This window comes from Amblyraja radiata, chromosome 37, assembly GCF_010909765.2.
Source record: "Amblyraja radiata isolate CabotCenter1 chromosome 37, sAmbRad1.1.pri, whole genome shotgun sequence".
In the NCBI taxonomy this organism is placed as follows: domain Eukaryota; kingdom Metazoa; phylum Chordata; class Chondrichthyes; order Rajiformes; family Rajidae; genus Amblyraja; species Amblyraja radiata.
The window spans coordinates 2053905-2078626 of record NC_045992.1 but is presented as its reverse complement, the minus strand read 5'-3'; the positions used below and the strand labels follow the sequence as shown (position 1 = coordinate 2078626).

Below are 24722 nucleotides of genomic sequence, written 5' to 3'. Positions count from 1 at the left end.
CCGAAGGTGTGTCAGAATGCATTATCATGGGAATCCCAATGAACATAGGAACGGGACTGTTCAAACTGCTCCACAAAGCTGACAAGGACCCAGACCCACCCAAGAGACCACTGATATTTGACAATAATGAGTTCCATATCTCACTGATTACGTAGCAAGAAGTGCCTGGAACCAGGGTGACGGCATTCTGCAACGTGTTTCAAAACCTGCAGCTGAGATTGGGATTTCTGTAAAAATGCAGACCAAACTCCTGGAAACCATCTACACCGAACTGCAGACCATGCGAAAGAATTGCTGCTCTAGAGAGAGTAGGTACAAGGATATAATCGTTGAGTGGCTGCTAAAATGAGATTAATTTCAGTGGCAAGATTATGGATTTTGTTGCGAGCATATGGGTTTAGTAAATTCATGTATTCATAAGCTCAAGATATTGAGATTTTATGAAGCTTGGAAATAACCTATGACTGATTTGAGATGTTTATTTGGTTCCCACGGTTCGACAGGATTCTGTTCCTGAGAATGAACTCACCCAAATTGGAATTGCTGCCACCCACAGTATATTTACGTGACAACACTGGCCAACCAAGGGCAATTTGTAGTTACACCAGGGTGTGTAGTTGAACTACACAGATGAACCTAGTTCCCACCTGGCTGGAGATGCCTGTGGCAGCCACAAATCCAAAAGCTGGGTCTTGCGCAGTGCTTCTTAGACTCAAGGGTGAATGGCACTGAAATAGTTTAAGAAGCACTGCGCAAGACCCAGCTTTTGGATTTGTGGCATTTCATTCATCCTCGACTAAATTTTCTTATGGTTTTTGGAATTTTTTATCTTATTCTCCCTTGTGTATAATTTTATATTTAATTTATTTTGTCACATGAGCAAAAAACATAAATTAACCCCAAATTTTTCATTTACCCTTGGGTGAACCATTCAGCAGTTTAAGAAGCACTGGTCTAGTGTACAGGCTGTACATAAGTCAGGCGTTCATTTGTTCTTTGTACCTCATCATCCCTCTCCCCTGACTCTTAACCCAAAATGTCACCTATTCTATTTCTCCAGCCTGATCTGCAGCATTTTGTGTCCATCTTCATCTTTAATCTGGGCAGCATCTGTGATTGGGCAAGATTGCAAGATGTGGCTAGGTTATCACGCTGACCTGCTTTATGCAGAAGTAATCGAACAACATTAATAAAGCTACGAATTTATCCAATGTTTCTGGGATCATTTCAGGTGGTAACTTGGTGCATGAATTTAAAATTTTGGTTTGGCTGCATTTGGACATTTTGAAGAGTTGCGGTGATGATATGAATACATCCATATCATTTAAACATTAATAACTCTCTGTGGTAATTTTTGATAGAAATAAGACTGTATACTAGTTGTACAACCCCCCACATGGAATGTGTCTGTCTTGTCCCAACCTCCCACATCATGGATCGGTTCAACCCAGCTTGGGACAAGGGACTGTTGCTTTTACTGTACCTGTGTCCCATTTGAGCATTTGCCAAAGATCTGGGCAGTATTGTTGAGTCTGAAGAATGGTCTCGACCCGAAACGTCACCTATTCCTTTTCTCCAGAGATGCTCTCTGAGCCTCTGAGTCTACTCCAGCTTTTTGTGTTCATCTGGAGTTTTCACGGTGTGGGAGGAGCTCGTAACTTCTGTCCGCCCCCACACTCATCAGTCTTGGCTTGCTAGTCCACCAACGTGGCCACTGTCCATCTGACATGTACACCCCGCAGGTATATTCCTCAACGTCTGGGTAGGATCTGGTCTTCAAGCCATCTTGCTCACAACAACAGGTAATAAATTAGTCTTTGCCAGAGTCATCAAAAGTATCAATTAAAAGTGAAGGGGGAAGAAGAATTGCAAGGAACTGCTGGTGTTGGGATCTCGAGTAAAACATAAAGTGCTGGAGTAACTCAGCGTCTGTAGAGGAAATGGAAAGATGATGTTTCATGTCAGAGCCCTTCTTCAGACTCGAGTCTCCGAAGAAGAGCCTCAACCCAAAATATCCGTCTGTCCATTCCTTCCGCAGATACTGCCTGGCCCGCTGAGTTACTCCTGCAAGTTAAATAAGGAGAAGAATAAACATCTATAGCAGGGCTTGAAACCATAGAAAATGTCTCCACCAATTTATAAAGATAATCTTTATTATAAAAAATTCAGTAGAAATAGCATAAAGCTTCCATTAGCTTCCAAATACTTGTGCAACTGTGTTTCAAGTGTCAAGAAACCAAGTTGGGTATCACTGGTGAGTTCGATCACTTCTTTTTCTTGCCATCTGATATGATCTTTCTATTTTGAAACCCATTCTGCGTTTGACTGCATTTGACTTTTGGCGACAATCTTTCTTTCAGTTTTCTCAGCAGTCTTCGGAAACAGTAGCAAAGTAATATCACACAGGCGATGGAAATGGCCGCCACATCCAGCATGTAATACTGATAGAAGGCCATGTCGTACAGGGTGGGCCGCAAGTGTGTCGCTCCGTTGTGTCGTAGAACGTAGTCCAGCCAGTACACGGTGCGGTTCACTGGGTGAAGGGGTTGGTCCCGATACAGTTTGGACAAGTACATCGCCTGCTTCTTGTACCTGGTAATCAGAGCAAACGCGTGTCAGTTTGTCCTAGTACACGTGCGCTGATTTGCTGTCTTTAAGCTTTTAATTAAGGGGGTGGCATGGTGGCTCTGTACTAGAGTCGCTGCTATCCAGCGCCAGAGACCCAGGTTCCATCCTGACTACGGTTGATGTCTGTACGGGTTTTGTACGTTCTTCCCGTGACCTGTGTGGGTTTTCTTCAGGATCTACAGTTTCCTCCCTCCCTCTAAAGTCGTACGGGTTTGTAGGTTAATTGGCTCAGGACCAAACTGTATCGGGACCAACCCCTTCATTGTAATTGTAAATCGTCCCTAGTGTGTGTAGGATAACGCTAGTGTGCGGGGATCACTAGTCGGCGCACCGAAGGGCCTGTTTCCGCGCTGTATCTCTAAACTAAACTAGTTCTGGAGGTAATGTAATGGTTAGTGACACCAAGCAAATTTAGAAGAGTGCAAAGAAATCTGTTTTAAATAGAAAACGTTGTTTGTGAAGCCTTGTTGTGGAGTGCACTGGTTAGTTGGTGGATACCGACTAGAGAAAAGAGGATAAAAACACCTGAAGGGAGAGGGTATCATAGTCAGAGGCAAGATATCTCCGTTTACAACTAGATCTAGATCCATTTGTACTTTGGACCAAGGAATGGCAACTGGAATTTACTGCTGATAAGTGTGAGGTGTTGCACTTCCCTCCATAATGTTTGGGACAAAGACCCATCATTTATTTACAGTGCGGCAGGACTTGCACAGTAAATGGTAGGACCCTGGATTGTGTCGCAGAACAGAGAGACCTACAAGTACAAGTGGAAAGCCAGGGGAACAGTGTGGTGAAGTATTCTCTGGATACTTTCAAGAGAGAGCTTGATAGGGCTCTTAAAGATAGCGGAGTCTGGGGATATGGGGAGAAGGCAGGAACGGGGTACCGATTGTGGATGATCATCCATGATCACATTGAATGGCGGTGCTGGCTCAAAAGGCCGAATGGCCTACTCCTGCACCTATTGACTAAGACATTTGCCTTATAATAAAGTTCATGTCATAATGAGCTGAAATAGGCCATTCGGCCCAACGAGTGTGCTCTATCATTCAATCAAGAGAGTCTGTGCATCTACCTGATCAATTCCTCTCGTGATCTATCTTTCCCTCTCAACCCCATTCTCCTGCCTTCATCCCATAACCCTTGATACCCGCACTAATCAAGAACCTGTCAAGTTCCACCTTAGAAATCGGCAAGACTTGGCATTCGGGGTATTTGAGAACTAAAGTTCGGACATAGCCTTAATGTGAGTGGGGTGGGGGGAGGATTTAAGAGGACTTCAGGGGCAAGTTTTTCACTCGGAGTGTAGAATATACCTGGAATGAACTGCCAAAGCAAGCTATAGAAGTGGATACTATTATGGCATCTAACAGGTATTTAAACAGATATGGATAGGAAGGGTTTAGAAGGCCATGTGCCAACATGGACAGCGTGGACAAGGTTTGCTTGTTACACAGCTCTATGACTCCTCAAAGAGAAACTACAAGAATTTGGGGAAAGGAAACTGGGATCAAATGGGTTGTTCAAGATGATTGGTGCAAAGGGATGTGGGGCAACTGGTCAGCCTGGTGGTGTGGGTAATCGGTTCTTACCTTGGGTCGGTGGTCACTGTGGTGAGAGCTTGATAAATATCTTCTGTTGACATTCTGTTCCAGGACAGATAAATCCCCATGCCCTTGGCATGAACTCTTGTCATGATATCGTAGTGGTCTCCAAAGAATGGTATCCCCACCACTGGTACGCCATGGTAGATGGATTCATAGACACCATTTAAGCCCCCGTGGCTCAGAAATGCTTTGACATTCTGATGACCTAAATCAAATAACCCAGTGTTAATGTAACTAACAGTGCCATGAAATTCTGAGAAACTTTGTGAATATTAGTGTGAGATGTAGATCAGAAACAGGTTCTCCGGGCAATCCAGAGGATAGCCTTGCATTATTGCTACAGAGTTTGTCACAGTCTTGTCAACTGCGCTTCCATTTTAGTCATACAGTGAGGAAACAGGCCATCGGCCCAACGGGCCTAACCCTAATGCAACATGTCCCACTTGCCTGCATTTGGTCCATATCTCTCCAAACCCATCCTATCCGTGTACCTGTCTAACTGTTTCTTAAACATTGGGATAGTCCCAGTCTCAACTACCTCATCTGGCAGCTTCTTCCATGCACCCACTGTGTGAAAAGGTTACCATTCAGGTTCCTATTAAATCTTTTCCCCTTCACCTTAAACCATATAACCATATAACAATTACAGCACGGAAACAGGCCATCTCGGCCCTACAAGTCCGTGCCGAACAACTTTTTTCCCTTAGTCCCACCTGCCTGCACTCATACCATAACCCTCCATTCCCTTCTCATCCATATGCCTATCCAATTTATTTTTAAATGATACCAACGAACCTGCCGCCACCACTTCCACTGGAAGCTCATTCCACACCGCTACCACTCTCTGAGTAAAGAAGTTCCCCCTCATGTTACCCCTAAACTTCTGTCCCTTAATTCTGAAGTCATGTCCTCTTGTTTGAATCTTCCCTATTCTCAAAGGGAAAAGCTTGTCCACATCAACTCTGTCTATCCCTCTCATCATTTTAAAGACCTATATCAAGTCCCCCCTTAACCTTCTGCGCTCCAGAGAATAAAGACCTAACTTATTCAACCTATCTCTGTAACTTAGTTGTTGAAATCCAGGCAACATTCTAGTAAATCTCCTCTGTACTCTCTCTATTTTGTTGACATCCTTCCTATAATTGGGCGACCAAAATTGTACACCATACTCCAGATTTGGACTCACCAATGCCTTGTACAATTTTAACATTACATCCCAGCTTCTATACTCAATGCTCTGATTTATAAAGGCTAGCATACCAAAAGTTTTCTTTACCACCCTATCTATATGAGATTCCACCTTCAAGGAACTATGCACGGTTATTCCCAGATCCCTCTGTTCAACTGTATTCTTCAATTCCCTACCATTTACCATGTACGTCCTATTTTGATTTGTCCTGTCAAGGTGTAGCACCTCGCATTTATCAGCATTAAACTCCATCTGCCATCTTTCAGCCCATTTTTCCAAATGGCCTAAATCACTCTGTAGACTTTGGAAATCCTCTTCATTATCCACAACACCCCCTATCTTGGTATCATCTGCATACTTACTAATCCAATTTACCACCCCTTCATCCAGATCATTGATGTACATGACAAACAACAAAGGACCCAACACAGATCCCTGAGGCACCCCACTAGTCACCTGCCTCCAACCCGACAAACAGCCATCCACCATTACCCTCTGGCTTCTCCCATTCAGCCACTGTTGAATCCATCTTGCTATTCCTGCATTTATACCCAACAGTTGAACCTTCTTAACCAACCTTCCATGAGGAACCTTGTCAAAGGCCTTACTAAAGTCCATATAGACAACATCCACTGCTTTACCCTCGTCAATTTCCCTAGTAACCTCTTCAAAAAATTCAAGAAGATTAGTCAAACATGACCTTCCAGGCACAAATCCATGTTGACTGTTCCTAATCAGACCCTGTTTATCCAGATGCTTATATATATTATCTCTTAAGTATCTTTTCCATTAATTTGCCCACCACTGAAGTCAAACTAACAGGTCTATAATTGCTAGGTTTACTCTTAGAACCCTTTTTAAACAATGGAACAACATGCGCAGTACGCCAATCCTCGGGGACTATTCCCATTTCTAATGACATTTGAAATATTTCTGTCATAGCCCCGGCTATTTCTACACTAACTTCCCTCAATGTCCTAGGGAATATCCTGTCAGGACCTGGAGACTTATCCACTTTTATATTTTTCAAAAGTGCCAGTACTTCTTTTACTTTGAAACTCATAGTATCCATAGCTACTCTACTAGTTTCCCTTACCTCACATAATTCAATATCCTTCTCCTTGGTGAATACCGAAGAAAATAAATTAGTTCAATATCTCCCCCATCTCTTTTGGCTCTGCAGATAGCTGTCCACTCTGTCTCTCCAATGGACCAATTTTATCCCTCGTTATCCTTTTGCTATTAATATAGCTGTAGAAACCCTTTGGATTTACTTTCACCTTACTTGACAAAGCAACCTCATATCTTCTTTTAGCTTTTCTAATTTCTTTCTTAAGATTCTTTTTACATTCCTTATACTCCTCAAGCACCTCATTTACTTCATGCTGCCTATAATTATTGTAGATCTCCCTCTTTTTCCGAACAAGATGTCCAATTTCCCTTGAAAACCAGGGCTCTTTCCAATTTTTACTGTTTCCTTTCAACCGAACAGGAACATAAAGATTCTGTACTCTTAAAATTTCCCCTTTAAATGTCCTCCATTTCTCTTCTACATCTTTCCCATAAAACAAAATGTCCCAGTTCACTCCTTTTAAATCATCTCGCATCTCATCAAAGTTAGCCTTTCTCCAATCAAAAATCTCAACCCTAGGTCCAGTTCTGACCCTCTCCATAATTATATTGAAACTAATGGTATTGTGATCACTGGACCTGAAGTGCTCCCCAATGCATACCTCCGCCACCTGTCCCGTCTCATTTCCTAACAGGAGGTCCAGCACTGCCCCTCCTCTAGTAGGTACCTCTATGTATTGCTGCAAAAAACTATCCTGCACACATTTTACAAACTCCAAACCATCCAGCCCATTTACCGAATGTGTTTCCCAGTCTATGTGTGGAAAGTTGAAATCTCCCACAATCACTACCTTGTGCTTACTACTAATATCTGCTATCTCCTTACATATTTGCTCTTCCAATTCTCATCTTCCTGCGCTCCAGGGAATAGAGACCCAGCCTACTCAACCTCTTTCTATAGCTCAGACCCTCTAGTCCTGGCAACATCCTCGTAAATCTTCTCTCAACACTTTCCAGCTTGACAATATCTTTCCTATAACATGGTGCCCAGAACTGAACACAATATTCCAAATGCGGTCTCACCAACGTCTTATGCAACTGCAACATGACCTCCCAACTTCTATACTCAATACTCCGACTGATGAAGGACAATGCACCAAAAGCCTTTTTGACTACCTTATCTACCTGCGACTCGACCTTCAAGGAACCATGCACTTGTACTCCTAGATCCCACTGCTCTATAACACTCCCAGAGGCCTACCATTTACTGTGTGGATCCTGCCCATGTTCGACGTACCAAAATGCAACACCTCACACTTCTCTGTATTCCATTCCTCCGCCCACCTGGCCAATCGATCCAGATCCTGCTGCAATCGTGCACAACCATCTTCACTATCTGCAAAACCACTCACTTTTGTATCATCAGCTAACTTGCTAATCTTGCCCTGTATATTCTCATCCAAATCACTGATATAGATGACAAACAGTAACGGGCCCAGCACTGAACCCTGAGGCCCACCACTAGTCACAGGCCCCCCAGTCCGAGAAGCAACCTTCCACCATCACCCTCTGCTTCCTTCCATAAAGCCAATTTGCTATCCATTCAGCTATCTCTCCTTGGATCCCATGCGATCTAACCTTCCAGAGCAGCCAACCATGCGTAAACTTGCCAAACGCCTTACTGAAGTCCATGTACACAACATCTACAGCACAGCCCCCACCCACCTTTTTGTCAATTCTGTTTCAGTTGCTTCTAAGGTCAAGGTGTCAGCTGATAAGCTGCTCACCAGAACCAGATCATGAAAAGTAAGTTGAGGAATTGTGGCAGATTTATATATACTATCTTGGAAAATAGGGCCACCTTCATAGAAAGGGGAAGCGATATGTTTTCACAATGTTGCCTTGTAATTTAATGTCACAGGTGGTGCAATCCGTGCATTTTAAAATCTCAATAGACAATAGGTGCAGGAGTAGGCCATTCGGCCCTTCGAGCCAGCACCGCCATTCAATGTGATCATGGCTGATCATCCCCAATCAGTATCTCATTGTTTAGTTGGTGATCAAAACCTATTGCTACAGTCTCAACAATTGCAGGTTCCAGAAGACTGTCGATACATACCAAGTAGATCATTCTGTGGGATCCATTCCATCAGTTTTGTGTTGCTCCCCAAGCCACTGGGCTTCTTTCCAAAGTACCTGAAGGATGAAGATAAGATTGATGGCATGACCCAATTTTACAAAGAGCTGCTATCTAAAGGTAGACAAAGGTGCTGGAGAAACTCAGCGGGTGCAGCAGCATCTAAGGAGCGAAGGAAATAGGCAACGTTTCGGGCCGAAACCCTTCTTCAGACTGATGTAGGGTGGGGGGGGGGACGAAATCCTTAAGGAAATAGGCAACGTTTCGGGCCGAAACCCTTATGGGTTTCGGCCCGTAACGTTGCCTATTTCCTTCGCTCCTTAATAATAATAATGGATGGGATTTATATAGCGCCTTTCTAATACTCAAGGCGCTTTACATTATTCATTCACTCCTCAGTCACACTCGGTGGTGGTAAGCTACTTCTGTAGCCACAGCTGCCCTGGGGCAGACTGACGGAAGCGTGGCTGCCAATCTGCGCCTACGGCCCCTCCGACCACCACCAATCACTCACACACATTCACACACATGCACCTTAGATGCTGCTGCACCCGCTGAGTTTCTCCAGCACCTTTGTCTACCTTCGATTTTCCAGCATCTGCAGTTCCTTCTTAAATGCTATTTAAAGGTGGAAGGAAGAGACTACTTTGTAAAACAAAAACAACAGAGGTAACTAAAAAGGAATACAGGGAGAAAAGATTAAATAATATAAAAGAGGATAGCAACATTTTTTTTCTCCAGAGATATAAAGAATACATAAGCAGCAAGAATGGATGTTGGACTGCTGGGAAGATGATAATGGGGAAATGGCAGAGGAATGGAATAACTTGGAGGGAGGAAACATATAAACGTAGAAAATAGGTGCAGGAGTCGGCCCTTCGAGCCTGCACCTCCGTTCAATATGATCATGGCTAATCATCCAACTCAGTATCCTGTACCTGCCATCTCTGCATACCCCCTGATCCCTTTAGCCACAAGGGCCACATCTAACTCCCTCTTAAATGTAGCCAATGAACTGGCCTCAACTACCTTCTGTGGCAGAGAATTCCACAGATTCACCACTCTCTGTGTGAAAAATGTTTTTCTCATCTCGGCCCTAAAAGATTTCCCCCTCATCCTTAAACTGTGACCCCGTGTTCTGGACTTCCCTAACATCGGGAACAATCTTCCTGCATCTAGCCTGTCCAAACCCTTAAAAATGTAACTTCCACCCTCAAATCTTCTAAATTCTAGCGAGTACAAGCCGAGTCTATCCAGTCTTTCCAGGAAGGAAGGAACTCCTCAACTCATCTCCCCTTTATTTCTTCAACATTGCACTTGGCCTCTTTTAAGACAGTCTTTCCTCTTTAATTTTAATTGGATAGCTTAGCTTAATTTCTCTCCCCTTATTTGCTTATTTTCCATTCCCTTGCCTCCCCCATCCTCTAGCTTCCTACATTTCATTGCCACCTCTTGTTCACCCACCTCCAGATTATTTTGTGTGGTAGACGTCCTACAGCAGCTGCTAGTTTTGTTGATAACTCTTCCGACAGGTATTTGACTCCGGCTCCAAATGACACCACCACCACCCCATCCACTGCGTCCTCCACCCAGGCCGTCAGCTCCTTCAGATAAATCAAAAACACACACATGAGGAACATCGTTTACTCTCAGGTTCTGGGTTAGAGTCGTGCAATCAAGTCTATCTGTGATATTCTCTGGCTTGATAAACTCTGGTATGTTTCTACGGGCCTAGCTTACTACAATGAGTTGTGAGCTTCTAAAGGGCCTGTCCCACTTTCACGACCTAATTCACGACCTTTTTTTACTCGTGGACATTTTTCATCAGGCTGAAAAAAACTCCCCGACCTACTTGATGCCACGAGTACCTACGACTAGCATCACGGCCTGCTACGACCTCTTTACGACCATGCTGCGAGTACGAGTCAAGGGCAAACTCGGCAGAGGTTGTGAAGGTGGGACAGGCCCTTTACTCTGTTGCCTTGCTGACGTTGGTTGGTGTCTCTGCACCAGGCCACAAGGTTCTCTATCTCCCTCCTGTACTCATCATTATCTGATATCCGGCCCACAATGATGGCGTCATCTGCAAATGGAATTGCATTTGTACTCGCCTGCTCAGTCGTGGATGTACAAGCAATAAAAGTAGAAACATTATACTTTTGGCGTCCATGTCGTGGGGCTGGAAACTGGAAGGATCCCGAGCTAATTCTGCCACCACCGTCATCTACTGCGACAAGTGATGGCTCCCACTGATTGTCACCGGAAGCTTGCGTCCTTTTCAGGACGGACGATGACATTGTTGGCGATGTTAACATTTGTAACAGGATGGTCACGAAAAGAAGATTCTATTTTTTCTGCAAACTTGTCACCATTAGCCTTACATTTGATACTGACTAAATAAATCACACTTTAAGAGCAAATCAAACCAGACTCTGGGGTATCTGCAGAATATCTAGCTTTCCTTTAATCGAGAGCATAGATGTGTGGGCGTGGCCAAGCATGCCCCAGATAGTGTCCACACTTTCCCAGTCACTAGTCCAAGATTCCACCTGCACACTACAGAGTATTCACAGGGGCCAACTCATCTGACTTTGGAAAGCGGGAGCAAACCCCACCGTCACAGCACGCAAACTCCACACAGACAGCAGCCGAGGTCAGGATTGAACCCGGGTCTCTGACGCTGTGAGGCAGTGGCTATAGTTCTCCACAAAATACTTCAGGTGCAAGTTGAATGACTCCATGATACCTCCTTTCACACTTTGCCTGCCAGCAGCAGCTCCCCTGTGGAATTAACACTTCTAGTGTGTAGGAAGGAACTGCAGATGCTGGTTTACACCGAAGACAGACACAAAATGCTGGAGCAACTCAGCGGGACAGGCAGCATCTCTGGAGAGAAGGAATGGGTGGCGCTTCAGGTCGAGACCCTTCTTTAGACTTCAGTTTTTTTGTGTCTACCTTAGGTTTAAACCAGCATCTGCAGTTCCTTCCTACAAATAAAGTCTGGAGTCTGAAGAAAGGTTGAGGCCACAGCATTATTGCTTTTCCCCAGAGATGCTGCCTGTCCGGCTGAGTTACTCCAGCACTTTGTGACTATCATTATTATTACCCCTGTGCTGGGTTTGAAGACAGACGCAGACCACAAGCACTGGCTTCACTGCTGAAGGACGCAGATGTTAAGGGCAACATCTCTGGGGAACTGAAGCCTGCTTGCTTGCACTGACATCCCTATGACATACACAGAATATTTTCCACTCTTCCTTTCAACACCACATCAGCATTTTAATTAAACTCCCACCACATTACCCATCCGTCACTGCTCCTTACTCCCTGCTGCTGTGATGCTTTATTCTCAGCCAGGCAGAGGAGGCACGCGTTGCAGTTGTGATGAAAAATAGCCCCGGGACTGTCGAGGCAAGACTCATATGCTGAGAGAATGGAGCTGCTGGGCTTGTACACTCTGGGGTTTAGAATAATGAGAGGGGATCTCATTGAAACATATAAGATTATTAAGGGTTTGCACACGCTAGAGGCAGGAAACATGTTCCCGATGTTGGGGGAGTCCAGAACCAGGGGCCACAGTTTAAGAATAAGGGGTAAGCCATTTAGAACGGAGATGAGGAGACCTTTTCCTCACAGAGAGTGGTGTGTCTATGGAATTCTCTGCCTCAGATGGCGGTGGGGGCCGGTTCTCTGGAGACTTTCAAGAGAGAGCTAGATAGGGCTCTTAAAGATAGCGGAGTCAGGGGATATAGGGAGAAGGCAGGAACGGGGTACTGATTGGGGATGATCAGCCATGATCACATTGAATGGCGGTGCTGGCTCGAAGGGCCGAATGGCCTACTCCTGCACCTCTTTTCTATGTTTCTGTGAATGGCAGAGCAGAGAGGCCTAATTCTGCTTCTATGTTTTATGTGGTCTTCAGCATACTAGTCCACAGACGGAGGACAAACAGTCCATCAAAGGACAGGGTTTTAAAGCACCCTCTGCTTTGTCACTGACTGAGCAGAAAGTCTGTAGCCTCCTTCTGCGTGTTTAAACTATAATGTTTTATTATTAATGTTTTATGTGTCATTCTTAATTGTTACTGTATGTCGTGTTGTTACTTGTGAGCGGAGCACCAAGGCAAATTCCTTGTATGTGAACATACTTGGCCAATAAACTTATTCATTCAGTCTGAAGAAGGGTTTCGAAGGAAATAGGCAACGTTTCGGGCCAAAACCCTTCTTCAGACTGATGTAGGGTGGGGGGGGACGAAATCCTTAAGGAAATAGGCAACGTTTCCTATTTCCTTCGCTCCATAGATGCTGCTGCACCCGCTGAGTTTCTCCAGCATTTTTGTCTACCTTCGATTTTCCAGCATCTGCGGTTCCTTCTTAAACAAACTTATTCATCCATTCAATTGCATTGGATTTTCGAGGCACAATGAGCACCCCACCATGAGAGCTAGTGTTACAATCAGTTGCGGAGGGCGACTTCCGGTGGCGCTATTGAGAGCTAAGACACGCGCCATTTAGCTCCGCTCCGTAAATCGCGCAAAAACACACCGAAAATAAAATACGGACTGAAGAAAAACGCGTACCGGCTGATGCCCGTTGTCGCGTCAGAAATCGACTCCGGTATTTTAAATGAGAAAACGGGTCCACAAAAGGAACCTTCCCACCCCACCGTCTAGAAGACCTAGAACTCGTGGGCAAACACTACAAGAGGAAGGTGACGAAGTTTCTCAAGACTCCGAGGAAGAAAGTTCTACTTTTACTATGGAACAAGAGCAAGAGCAAGCAGTAAGGAGGGCGCAGAAACAGCTGAGGAATAATTGCTGTCGTATTTCCCCCAGTCTCCGACTGCAAGCCTATTAATTCCTCATCATTAAATGGACCGAGAGGGTGGGTTCAATGAGCGAACAGGACAAGTGCGTACGTGGCTGCAACGTTGCTGCCATCCAACTTCACCAGAAGCAGACCTGAGGAACCAGCGTGGAAACAAGTGTCAACTTGACAGGGGACATCACTGACACTTGGCCCAACCAGTCACTTAACGCTTCACACTCAAAGCAGACAGAAGAGGGGGAAAATCAATGTAAACACATATTCCACTTTGTAGTCAGTATGGGCACCATTCACCACTTGAATCAATACTGAATCCCTCAATCCATTACTGCCACACAACTGATCGCTCAGATAAGACTCTCTCCACACATGCCCCTCGACTCCCTGATGTGTTTCCACGGCAATATCTATAAATGTATAGGTAGCAGAGAACACATCTAAAAATGTATTCATGTGAGCTATCAGGAAAATTGAAAACTCTTCATTAAAACAGAGCAAGTGGTGGTTTACAAAAATGCTGGAGAAACTCAGTGGGTGAAGCAGCATCTATGGTGCGAAGGAATAGGTGACGTTTCGGGTCCATAGATGCTGCCTCACCCGCTGAGTTTCTCCAGCATTTTCGTCCACCTTCCATTTTTCCAGCATATGCAGTTCCTTTTTAAACAAATAGTGGTTTAGTTTAGTTTGGAGATACAGCGGGGAAACAGGCCCTTTCGGCTCACCGGGTCCGCGCCGACCAGCGATCCCCGCACATTAACACTATCGTATATACACTAGGGACAATTTTTAGCCTACAAACCTGTACGTCTTTGGAGTGTAGGAGGAAACCGAAGATCTCGGAGAAAACCCACACACGGGTCACAGGAAGAACGTACAAACTCCGTACAGACAGCGCCCTTAGTCGGGATCGAACCCGAGTCTCCGGTGCTGCATTCGCTGTAAGGCAGCAACTCTACCGCTGCGCCACCATGACTGCCCAAAATCTTATCTGCTCTGATCTATTCAGCCAGTTACAACCTGATATAAACTAATGTTATTTATCTCCCTTTACTATATCTCAGTGAAACATGACTGAAACATCACCCATCCCTCCCTCAACAGCGATGCTGCCTGACCCACTGAGTTACCTCAGCCTTTTGTGTCTCTGCATGGAGTCACTCACCTCTGAGAGTGGGCTTGCCGGCTTGGTGAGGATTCCACCCACAAACACAATCGAGGGCAGTGTTGGTCGAGGGAACTCCAGAGCCATGTCAGTGCAGAGAAGAAACATGCTGGAGGCTTGGACCACCTCCATCATGGACCTGGAAGGCCCATCTTTGTGCTTCTTTATAATGGAGTCATATTTTGGAAGGATGGCCCATCTAGTGCCCAAGCGACTGACAACATAAATTAATCCGTTCCAACCTCGTTCCAGGAGATTCATCCGATCGGTCATGAGGGAATTAAATTCGGGGACATACGAGACTGGTGCTGGCGCTCCAAGTTCTGCAGGGAACCACAGCCCGGTTGAAAAGGTCACATGCTTGACGCCCAAGATTTCAGCGTAGACATAACCACACATCTCGTTGGGGTCCACCAGCAGCAGATCAAACTTCTCTTCCCTCAGTCGCTCCTCCAGGTTCCTGTTGCTCACCATTAGCCCACAGTTTGCCGTGTAGGAGTCCAGGATGCCAAACAGCACTAGCGACGTCAGCTTGCCAGAGAAGATGTTGCTCATCCTCTCCTGCAGGAACTGGTCAGCGGTCTGGCTGGTGAACATGCCAGGGTACAGCTGAGAGCGGTAATGAGGGGACGGCTCGATCTCGCGGCCCTGGGACACCACAAGGACCACCTCGTGCCCCTGGCTGTACAGAGCCTTGGCCAGAGTCCGGAATATCTGCAGGTGGCTCTCAAACATGATGGGCGGGATGACCATTATCTTGGCCGCCATGGAAAGATTGGAGATGGCTAAGGCCAACAGGAGTTGACAATGCACAATGACCAACAGTTTCATCCTGCAGAGAGGAACATACAACAGGACTGTTAGCATTTGTGATCTCGATGGCCAGAAATAGTCAGCATGCAAGTTTAGAATTTAGTTGCCTTATATAGTTTACAGCTTTTAGAATTACAAGTTTAGAATTTATATCCAGTTGCCTTATGCAGAGGGGTACATTAAAGTGAACACTTTAATTCCAAAGGTAGAGGATTCTAAAATTAGAGGGCACAGGCTTAAGGTGAGAGAGGAGAGATTTAAAGGGACCTCAGGAGCAACGTATAACTCAGCGGGTGGTCTGTATGGGGAATGAGCTGCCGGAGGGAGGAGTCGAAGCGGACTCAATTACATGTTTTACGGTACATTTGGACACACACATGCAGTGTCCAGGGGGAAATGGGACATGACCAGTACTGGGTCAGCATGGACAAAGTGGGCCAAAGGGCCTGACTTTGTGGCCTCTACTGAACCTTACATCTAGTAGCAAAGGCAGCATTTGTCACATGGAAGGAATATAAAGAATAGGCCCATTCTCCTGCCTTCTCCCCGTAACCTTTGACACCCGTACTAATCAAGAACCTGTCAATCTCCGGTTTAAAAAATGTACAAGAAGGAAACGTGTAAGTAAGAAAATCCCCAAAGACCTGGCCTCCTCCACAGCCGTGTGTGGCAATGAACTCCACTGATTCACCGCCCTCTGGCTAGGTTGTCCGTTAGTCATCACTTGTCTCATTACTAGTGGGGTGGAAGATTGCAACCTTCACGTGGTCCGCCCTGTTTCGACTAATGCAATCAACTCGACGTGCACAAACGGAAGATCAAATAGAACAAGTTGTCCAACAACTTTAGGCTGTGCACGCCCACACGAAAGAAGAAGAGGAAGAAGTTCAGATAAGTGATAACTAATAAAGAGTAAAGATTACATCTCGTTTTTAAGAAGGAACTGCAGATGCCGGAAAATCGAAGGTAGACAAAAGTGCTGGAGAAACTCAGCGGGTGCAGCGGCATCTATGGAGCGAAGGAAATAGGCAACGTTTTGGGCTGAAACCCAAACTCAGCGGGTGCAGCAGCATCTATGGAGCGAAGGAAATAGGCAACGTTTCGGGCCGAAACCCTTTGGGTTTCGGCCCGAAACGCTGCCTATTTCCTTCGCTCCATAGATACTGCTGCACCCGCTGAGTTTGTCCAGCACTTATGTCTACCAAAGCTTACATCTCTCCTCTTGGTGATGCAAGATTTACAGCCCAACGCTAGGAGATGAGGTCCTCTCTATTTACACACACACACAATATAATGACCCTCTGACACACACAGAATATAGCACAGGAACAGTCCATTCCCACAATATCCACGCTAAACATGAACCCAAGTTACATTAATCTCCTCTGCCTACACTTGATCCATATCCATGTGCCCGTCCAAAAGCCTCTTAAAAGCACAATCATTTCTGCCTTGGGCAGACAAAAATGCTGGAGAAACTCAGCGGGTGAGGCAGCATCTACGGAGCGAAGGAAATAGGTGACGTTTCGGGTCTTGAATGTTTGGAGTGTGGGAGGAAACCGAACATCTCGGAGAAAACCCACGCAGGTCACGGGGAGAACGTACAAACTCCGTATAGACAGCACCCGTGGGCAGGATCAAACCCGGGACTCTGGTGCTGCAAGCGCTGTAAGGCAGCAACGCCGGGCTCATCCCCCCCCCCCCAAGGGGGTGGAGGTACAGACAGACGCCTGAAAACTGTAACGTCCAGGTTCAGGAACAGCTTCTTCCCAACAACCATTGAACCTCTTGTTTATTCAGTTATCTACTATGTTTATTTACATTGCTGCTGCAAATAGGAATATCATTGTTCCGTTTCGGGACAAATGACAACAAAGGCCTGACTCTTGGATACAGTCAGAACAAAGCTTTCCATGGTATCTCGTTACATGTGACTACATAAAACCTAAACGTAATCTGTGTGTGACCTCCTGTGACCTCTCTCTTCCTCTCGCACTGCATTGTTCCCCAAACCAGTTAAGCAGCACGATGAGAGAGAGGGAGAGAGAGAGATAGAGAGAGTCACAGAGAGAGTCAGAGAGCGAGTCAGTGAGAGTCAGAGTGTGGGAGTGAGTGTCAAGTCACTTTTATTTCTATAGCACATTTAAAAAACAACTCTCGTTGGCCAAAGTGCTTTACATTGGTGGAGTTACTAATGTTATACAACATTGAGAGTGTGAGAGAGAGAGAAACCCAACCAAAACCCATATAAAACTGAACACTTCCCTTTAGTAACAAAGATCCTGCAATCAAAGACATTCTCCAACTCTCAGACAGTCAGGGTGAAAATGTGAAAATCCAGAGGGCATAACTTCAACATCAGAGGGGAAATGTTTTAAGGAGGCGTGCAGGGGGATTTTTTTTTTAAAAATATATATATATATATATAGAGGGTGGTGGGTGCCTGGAATGCACGGCTGGGGTGGTGGTGGAGGCAGATACGATAGTGGCGTTTCAAATACTTGGATAGGCACATGGGTATACAGGGATTTGAGGGAAATGGGTTATTTACAGGCAGCTCGGAGTTAGTCTTTGCACAGACTTTGTGGGGCCAAAGGTCCTGTTCCTGTTAAGTTTAGTTTATTATTGTCACGTGTACCGAGGTACAGTGAAAAGCTTTTGTTGCGTGCTAACCAGTCAGCAGAAAGACAATACATGATTACAATCGAGCCATTTACAGTGTACAGATACATGATAAGGGAATTGTTTAAGAAGGAACTGCAGATGCTGGAAAATCGAAGGTAGACAAAAGTGCTGGAGAAACTCAGCGGGTGCAGCAGCATCTATGGAGCGAAGGAAATAGGCAACGTTTCGGGCCGAAACGTTGCCTATTTCCTTCGCTCCATAGATGCTGCTGCACCCGCTGAGTTTCTCCAGCACTTTTGTCTACCATGATAAGAGAATAACGTTTAGTGCAAGGTAAAGCCAGTAAAGTCCGATGAAAGATAGTCCAAGGGTCACCAATGAGGAAGATAGTAGTACAGGGCTTGTAGTGGGGTGATTCAGTTGCTTGATGTTGCAGGGAGCTACACAAACTCACTGTTGCTCCAATATCTCACATGTACCATAAAAAAACTTGAGATCAAAATACAAATTCCATTTGAGTGACTGGCACAGTGATGTTTGTGGCTTGTTGCAACAGCCACATTGTAAAATCAAAGTCAACTGCATTAGCGAGCATCAGAACGGGTTTTGCTGTTGTTTTTTTCCTCCCTCTCTTTTATTCCCAACTTGACAAAACTCAACAGACTGGAGCTCAGAAAATGAGTTGCAACACAGGAAGCCAGCGGTGGATAATGTGAGCAGTGAGGCTCTTGTTTGCAGTTCCTGGCACGCGTGGTAAACCTCACAGCTTGTATCCTGACTGATACTGCACACAACCTCCACTCTCCCTCGCCCCATTCCCCACTCCTTCTCTCTCCTGTCCCTCTCTACCTAGCCCCCCTACCCCTCTCTACCTTCCTGCCCCCTCTTCCCTGTCTCTCTCCCCCCCTCTCTACCGACCTCCCCTCTCTCCCTACCTCTCCTCTCCCCCTCACCTGTGGAGCTGGGTTTTTGTTTAGCACGGCGTCCCACCTTTCTCTACCTAGCCCCCTCCCCTCCTCTCTCTACCTGCCCCCCTCACCCTCCTCTCCTCCTCACCTGTGGGGCTGGAGTTTTTCTGCACGGCGTCCCACCTCTCTCGCTGAATCCGGGGAGCAGGGAACCTCGCGTTTTTCCAACAAGCCCAGTTTCACTTCCTACCTGAAAGCTCCGCCCCAAATCAGAACCAGTTCTACTGGATCACCAGTTCAGCGACCGAGCAGCTCCTCCCCAGACCCAGGCGGTGCCTCTCTCCCCCCCAGTCACAGCCAACCTTCTCAAGGGTCAAAAAGATAAGCACAAAATGCTGGTAGACAAAAAATGCTGGAGAAACTCAGCGGGTGAGGCAGCATCTATGGAGAGGAGTCATCTCTCCACTACCATCGGGCAGAAAGTACAGGATCCTGAAATCTGTTACATCCAGGTTCAGGAACAGCTGCTTCCCCACAGCCATCAGGCTATTAAACTTGCCAACAAACAGACTCTGAACTGTAACTGCCTATTGCACCGTATCTGCTTATTTATGTGTATATTGAACTGAACTATTCTGTATTTTTGCTTACAATATTCTGTTGTGTGTGTATATATTTATATTGTGGTATATGGACACACTGATCTGTTTTGTAGTAAATGCCTACTATGTTCTGTGTGCTAAGCAAAGCAAGAATTTCATTGTCCTTTCTAGGACACATGACAATAAACTCTCTTGACTTGAGGAATGGGTGACGTTTCGGGTCGAGACCCACTGAGTTACCCCAGCATTTTGTGTCTACGGTGTTTTCAAGAGAGAGTTAGATTTAGCTGTTAGGGCTAACGGAATCAAGGGATATGGGGAGAAAGCAGGAACGGGGTATTGATTGTGGATGATCAGCCGTGATAATATTGAATGGGTTGCTGGCTCGAAGGACCGAATGGCCTACTCCTGCACCTATTTTCTACGTTTCTATGTGTAAACCCATATCTGCAGTTTCTTCCTACACATTTCTCAAAAGCCAAGATTGTTTCATTGTCATTTGATCAAGCCGGTCCCAATTGTCCGAGTGAATGCTTGTTGATGGAGAAGGGAACTTGTTGTTGCTTCATTTAATAATCACACATGTTTAGTTTAGAGACACAGCATGGAAACAGGCCCTTCGGCCCACAGAGTCCACGTTGACCATTGGTCACCCATTCACACTAGTTCCATGTTCTCCCACATTCTCATCCACTCCCTACACACTAAGGGCAATATACAGAGGGTAATTAACCTACAAACACACACATCTGCCACAAGCACATGTAACATCTGGGAACAAGGGCATCCTTGGATTTCCTGTGCAATATAAACGATATATACAGCATAGTGTATAAAACCATGAAAGGAATAGATCGGGTAAACACACAGTCACTTACCCAGAGTAGGGGAAATCGAGTTTCAGTTTAGTTTATTGTCACGTGTACTGAGGTACAGTGAAAAGCTTTTGTTGCATGCTACCCAGTCACCGGTAAGACAAATACATGATTACAATCGAGCCGCAGTGTATTTCAGTACCTTAACAGTATGGTACAAAGGAATAATGTTTATCATAGTTAAAGCAATAAATGTTGCTGTGGGAATAGAGATTTAAGAGTGTGGAACAATTGTAATATGTGTTTGTGGATCTGCTTCTGTGGCTAGCATGCAAATAGTCACCCGGGTTGCATGCCAACTTCGAAGAACGTCTGGAGAACCAGGGGACATAGATTTAAGGTGAGGGAGGGAATGATTTAATTGGAATCGGAGTAGCTTTTTCACACAAAGGGTGGTGGGTGTATGGAACTAGCTGCTGGAGGAGGCAGTTGGGGCAGGGACGATCGCAAGACAGGTACATGGATGGTCAGTGTGGGCAGGTGGGTACGGAGGGCATGTTTCCAATATGTATGACTCCAATTGATAAATTCTTCACGTTCAAAGCGAATGGGCAGTTTGGGTCACTGTGTTTCAATCCCCTTCATCTGTGTCCAGAAAGTGTACAAAACCATGAAGTTTTAACAATTTAGGTCTTTTTTCCCCACCTTCTATCACAGTGAGGAATATGGAGGAGTCACTGTGGTGGATGTTCATGTTAAAATGTATTGTGTGTGTTTTGTTGCTTTTTAATGGTAATAAAATTCCTGGTATGTTGCAAAACTAAATAAAGTATGATGGTAGACAAAAGTGCTGGAGAAACTCAGCGGGTGCGGCAGCATCTATGGAGGAAAGGAAATTGGCAACATTTCGGGCCGAAACCCTTCTTCAGTATAATTTTGATTATGATTTACATTTACACAGTTCCTTCAGTATCCCAAGGTATTTTACAAGCACGTTATCAAACCAGACTGTTTTTGGAGAATAATGTATTGTTGGCACCACCTGACCCAAAACGTCACCTACCCCATTCTTCAGAGATGCTGCCTGACCTGCTGAGTTACTCCAGCACTTTGACCTTTAAGGGATTATTAGGGCTTTTCAAAGCAAATAAGACCCACGTTTCAAGCTTACCTACCATGCCCTTTTGAGAAAATTCCCAATTTGAGAATTCCTTTACCAGGAGATTATTAATATGGAGAAATATGGAGAAATCTCAATTCTAGAGCACTTTGCATGTTGCCATTGCATATGTATACAGAATATACTGCACAGAAACTGGCCCTTCAGCCCACAATGTCTTTACTGACCGTAACGCCAATTTAAACCGCACATCTGCTTGCAGGTGCTCTATATTCCAATTTCCAGATATGCAAAATTAGATTTTTGGGCACCAAGCAGATTCTTGGTTCTTGGTTTCTTGGTCCTCCAAAATATTCCAAATGGAATTTAAACTGGAGGTGGTGAAGGGAGGACTTAAGCCAGAAGGGTTATTGGGAAGAAAGAGCTACTTTAAATTTAGTTACATCTGGTTGGGTAACTATAGAAGGGTGGAGATTATTCCATGCTTTAATTGTGCGGGGGAAGAACGAATTGCTGCACACATCTGTCTTTGTAGCTGGGATCACAAATTGGATCGAATGCCCTCGCCTGCTCCTAATTGGTTTAGGTTTGGTGTAAGTCTTGTAATCTATGTCGAGCTGACCATTTAACATTTTGTAAAAACAGGTCAAACGGTGAGCTTCACGTCTGTCTTGGAGAGGGTTCCACCCCAGAGAATTCAGAAGTTTGGTGACACTTGCTTCTCTCATAGGTGTTAGTAACAAATCGAGCTGCCTGTCTTTGGACACGTTCGATGGAAGAAATGTTTTTATTTGTGTATGGGTCCCATGCTGCAACTGCGTAGTCCAAATTAACGATATGCCAAGCAATTATCAGCAATTATCTGCTTGTGTGGCAGAGACCCAAGGGTTGGATGGACTACCTCAGTATCTCTCAAGGAACTTTCCACATAGACCAAGCTGTCGGGCCAGAAGTTGTTTTAGTGTTTTACATATATTGCGGAAACAGGCACATCAGCCCACCGAGTCCACATTGAACAGCGGTCCCCATACACTTACACTATCCTACACAAAGGACAATTTACAATGTTTCCAACGGCATTCAACCTACACCACCTTCAGGAGGTGCCGCTGAGGCCAGGGCCTCACGGGCCGGCAGGGTCCATGGCAGGGGGCCTGGGTGGGCATCCAGAGAGGACCCAGCTGCATTAGTGGAGAGGTCAATGCAGCGGTGGATGGTGGTGCCGATCAACAGAGAGACACGTGGAGTGAGGACTCTGCTGCAGACGGAAGGAACAATGGAGGACCCTGCATGGGGGGGACCGCCGTGAGGGGGGGGTAGACCCATGGACAATCGGGACTCGGCCTGGGGGGATCACCATGACGAACACTGAAGTACCCAGCGTAGGGTGACAGAGATGAGGGAGGGAACTTGTAACGTTGCATGCACCCTTTACGGGCGACTATTTGCAAACCGTGGCAAGGTATGCAAAGCATTTCACTGTGACTTATCACATACGACAATATTCAATTCCAACCTGCACGTCTGTGGAGTGTGGGAGGAAACTGAAGCACCCGTGTAAACCCCACGCAGGTCACAGGGAGAAAGTATAAACTCCGTACAGACACCTGCTGTTGGGATCAAACATGGTCTATGGCACCGTGAATAAGCAACTCTACTGCTGCGCCACCCTCAATGAGTTTGGGAAACAGCATGGAATTGTTACAGCTCAAGGGGCAAGTCTCAGAGCAATACCATAGTTTAGTTTATCGTCAGGTGTACCGAGGTACAGTGAAAAGCTTTGTGCCAATATAATTCCAAACATTTCCCCTGAAGCCAACAACTGATTTTCACTCCCAGCATTGGCTTCCACCATGCTCCCAGTAAATTCCAGATAGCCTCCGTGTGAGAAACCTTTCCATCATGCCCTCCCCGCACTTCTGCCCATCCTAAATCTGTTAAAGGAAGAAAATGATCTCCATTTGCTCCATTAAAAGCCACCACTCACTTTCCTGACTCTTTTGCTTCACGAACAAGTTTATTCGATTTAAACTTACCTTGAAACCCTGATTTTTTAATATATTCCAGAAGGGGCAGCACAATGGTGCAGCACCAGAGACCTGGGTTCGATCCCGACTACGGGTGTTGTCTGTATGGAGTTTATGCATTCTTTCTGTGACCACGTGCAGGTTTGTAGGTTAATTCCCGGAGGAGGCGCTGTCCTGAACGGCTGCCTGTCCTGCAGCTGTCCGTTTTTTTCCCCTTCTTTTTTATTATTTTTAGTACGTTGAGTGTGTAGTCAGGGGGCCTAATCTTTTTATGTGTGGGGGGTGGTGGGGGAAACTGCTTTTCGAGTCCCTACCTGGTCGGAGGGGTTGCCTTCCTCCGAGCAGCGACTTCGACCTGTCCTTGCGGCCTACCAGCGGGTCCCGGAGCGACGTTTCCCTGAGGGGACCTGGCCAGAACATCGGCTTTGGTGGCGGCGCAGCGCTGGAGCGCTATTGCGGAGCGGGCGATGCCTTTCCTGGGTCGCCGCGCTGGGACTCCAGTATGCTGGGACCGCCGATAAGAACATTGTGGAGCCGCGGTTCTGTGGAGCAGCCAGCTGCGACGCTGAACGTTACATCCCGGAGCCTGGGATCTCTTGCTGAGATCGCCAGTGTGCGGAGCTCCGTCCGGCGCGGTCTGTTGGCTTGGAAGCCGCGGTCTCCGGTGGGAAGGCGGCCGTTCCTGGCACCCCAAGCCGCTGGGGGTTCTCCCGACGCCGAAGCACCATCACCCGGCGAGAACATCGGGCGCCGTGGCGGCGACTGTGGAGGCCTCAATAGGCCCGACTTTGGGTGGACAAGAGGATGGGGACTGGACTTTGTGCCTTCCCCCACAGTGGGAATCACTGTGGGGGGATGTTTTTGTGTTGAACTTCTTTTTGAATCTATGTTGTATTTTTATTAGTGTGCTGCAAGGACATCAGAATTTCCCCTGAATAAGGGGATTAATAAAGTTTAATCTAATCTAATTGACTTCTGCAAATTGTCCCTCGTGTATAGGTTAGACCTAGCGTACATGTGATCACCGGTCGGCATGGACTTGGTGGACCAAGGTGCCTATTTCCACGCTGTATCTCTAAACTAAATGCCACGGTATTCCATTTTCAGTTGCTAGAGTACAGAGCTTCCTTATTCCTTGAAACCGTTTTTCAACCAAGATGTACAAAGCATCATTCGTCAAAGCAAAGAA

At 45.9% G+C, this 24722-nt stretch overlaps 2 protein-coding genes and 1 long non-coding RNA gene across 4 annotated transcripts in view; 2 read left to right on the top strand and 1 right to left on the bottom strand.

Annotated features, from left to right (window-relative positions):
- Nucleotides 1–708, top strand: part of polr3a (RNA polymerase III subunit A) — a 40523-nt gene extending 39815 nt beyond the window's left edge. The window contains exon 31 of the mRNA XM_033012921.1: nucleotides 7–708. Within this exon, the coding sequence (XP_032868812.1) occupies nucleotides 7–155 (149 nt within the window). The 3' untranslated portion in view covers nucleotides 156–708. The remainder of the gene's footprint in view (nucleotides 1–6) is intronic.
- Nucleotides 709–735: 27 nt separating this feature from the next.
- LOC116966550 lies at nucleotides 736–18592 on the top strand. The gene is made up of 3 exons (XR_004410049.1): nucleotides 736–774; nucleotides 982–983; nucleotides 18581–18592. It is a non-coding gene; the product is annotated as an uncharacterized LOC116966550 (long non-coding RNA).
- On the bottom strand, nucleotides 2136–19227 carry LOC116966549 (2-hydroxyacylsphingosine 1-beta-galactosyltransferase-like). 2 transcript variants are annotated; one of them, XM_033012922.1, is made up of 6 exons: nucleotides 19118–19227; nucleotides 14624–15455; nucleotides 10100–10239; nucleotides 8618–8694; nucleotides 4224–4443; nucleotides 2136–2592 (listed from the first exon to the last, which is right to left on the bottom strand). In XM_033012922.1, the coding sequence occupies exons 2-6, from the start codon at nucleotides 15452–15454 to the stop codon at nucleotides 2265–2267; spliced, it is 1596 nt and encodes a 531-aa protein (XP_032868813.1). In that variant the 5' UTR covers nucleotide 15455; nucleotides 19118–19227; the 3' UTR covers nucleotides 2136–2264. The 2 variants fall into 2 exon arrangements, with proteins under 2 accessions (XP_032868813.1, XP_032868814.1); XM_033012923.1 differs by lacking the exon at nucleotides 19118–19227 and adding an exon at nucleotides 19015–19025.
- Nucleotides 19228–24722: the final 5495 nt, after the last annotated feature.

Bases quoted from the DNA above. Each gene is read 5' to 3' on its own strand.
- LOC116966549 (XM_033012922.1), bottom strand. From the start codon at position 15,454: ATGAAACTGTTGGTCATTGTGCATTGTCAACTCCTGTTGGCCTTAGCC. The intron at 10,240-14,623 runs GTGAGTGACTCC...ATTTATCTGAAG, and splicing joins CGGCAAGCCCACTCTCAGAG to GAGCTGACGGCCTGGGTGGA. The intron at 4,444-8,617 runs GTATGTATCGAC...TATTTGATTTAG, and splicing joins CCCACAGAATGATCTACTTG to GTCATCAGAATGTCAAAGCA.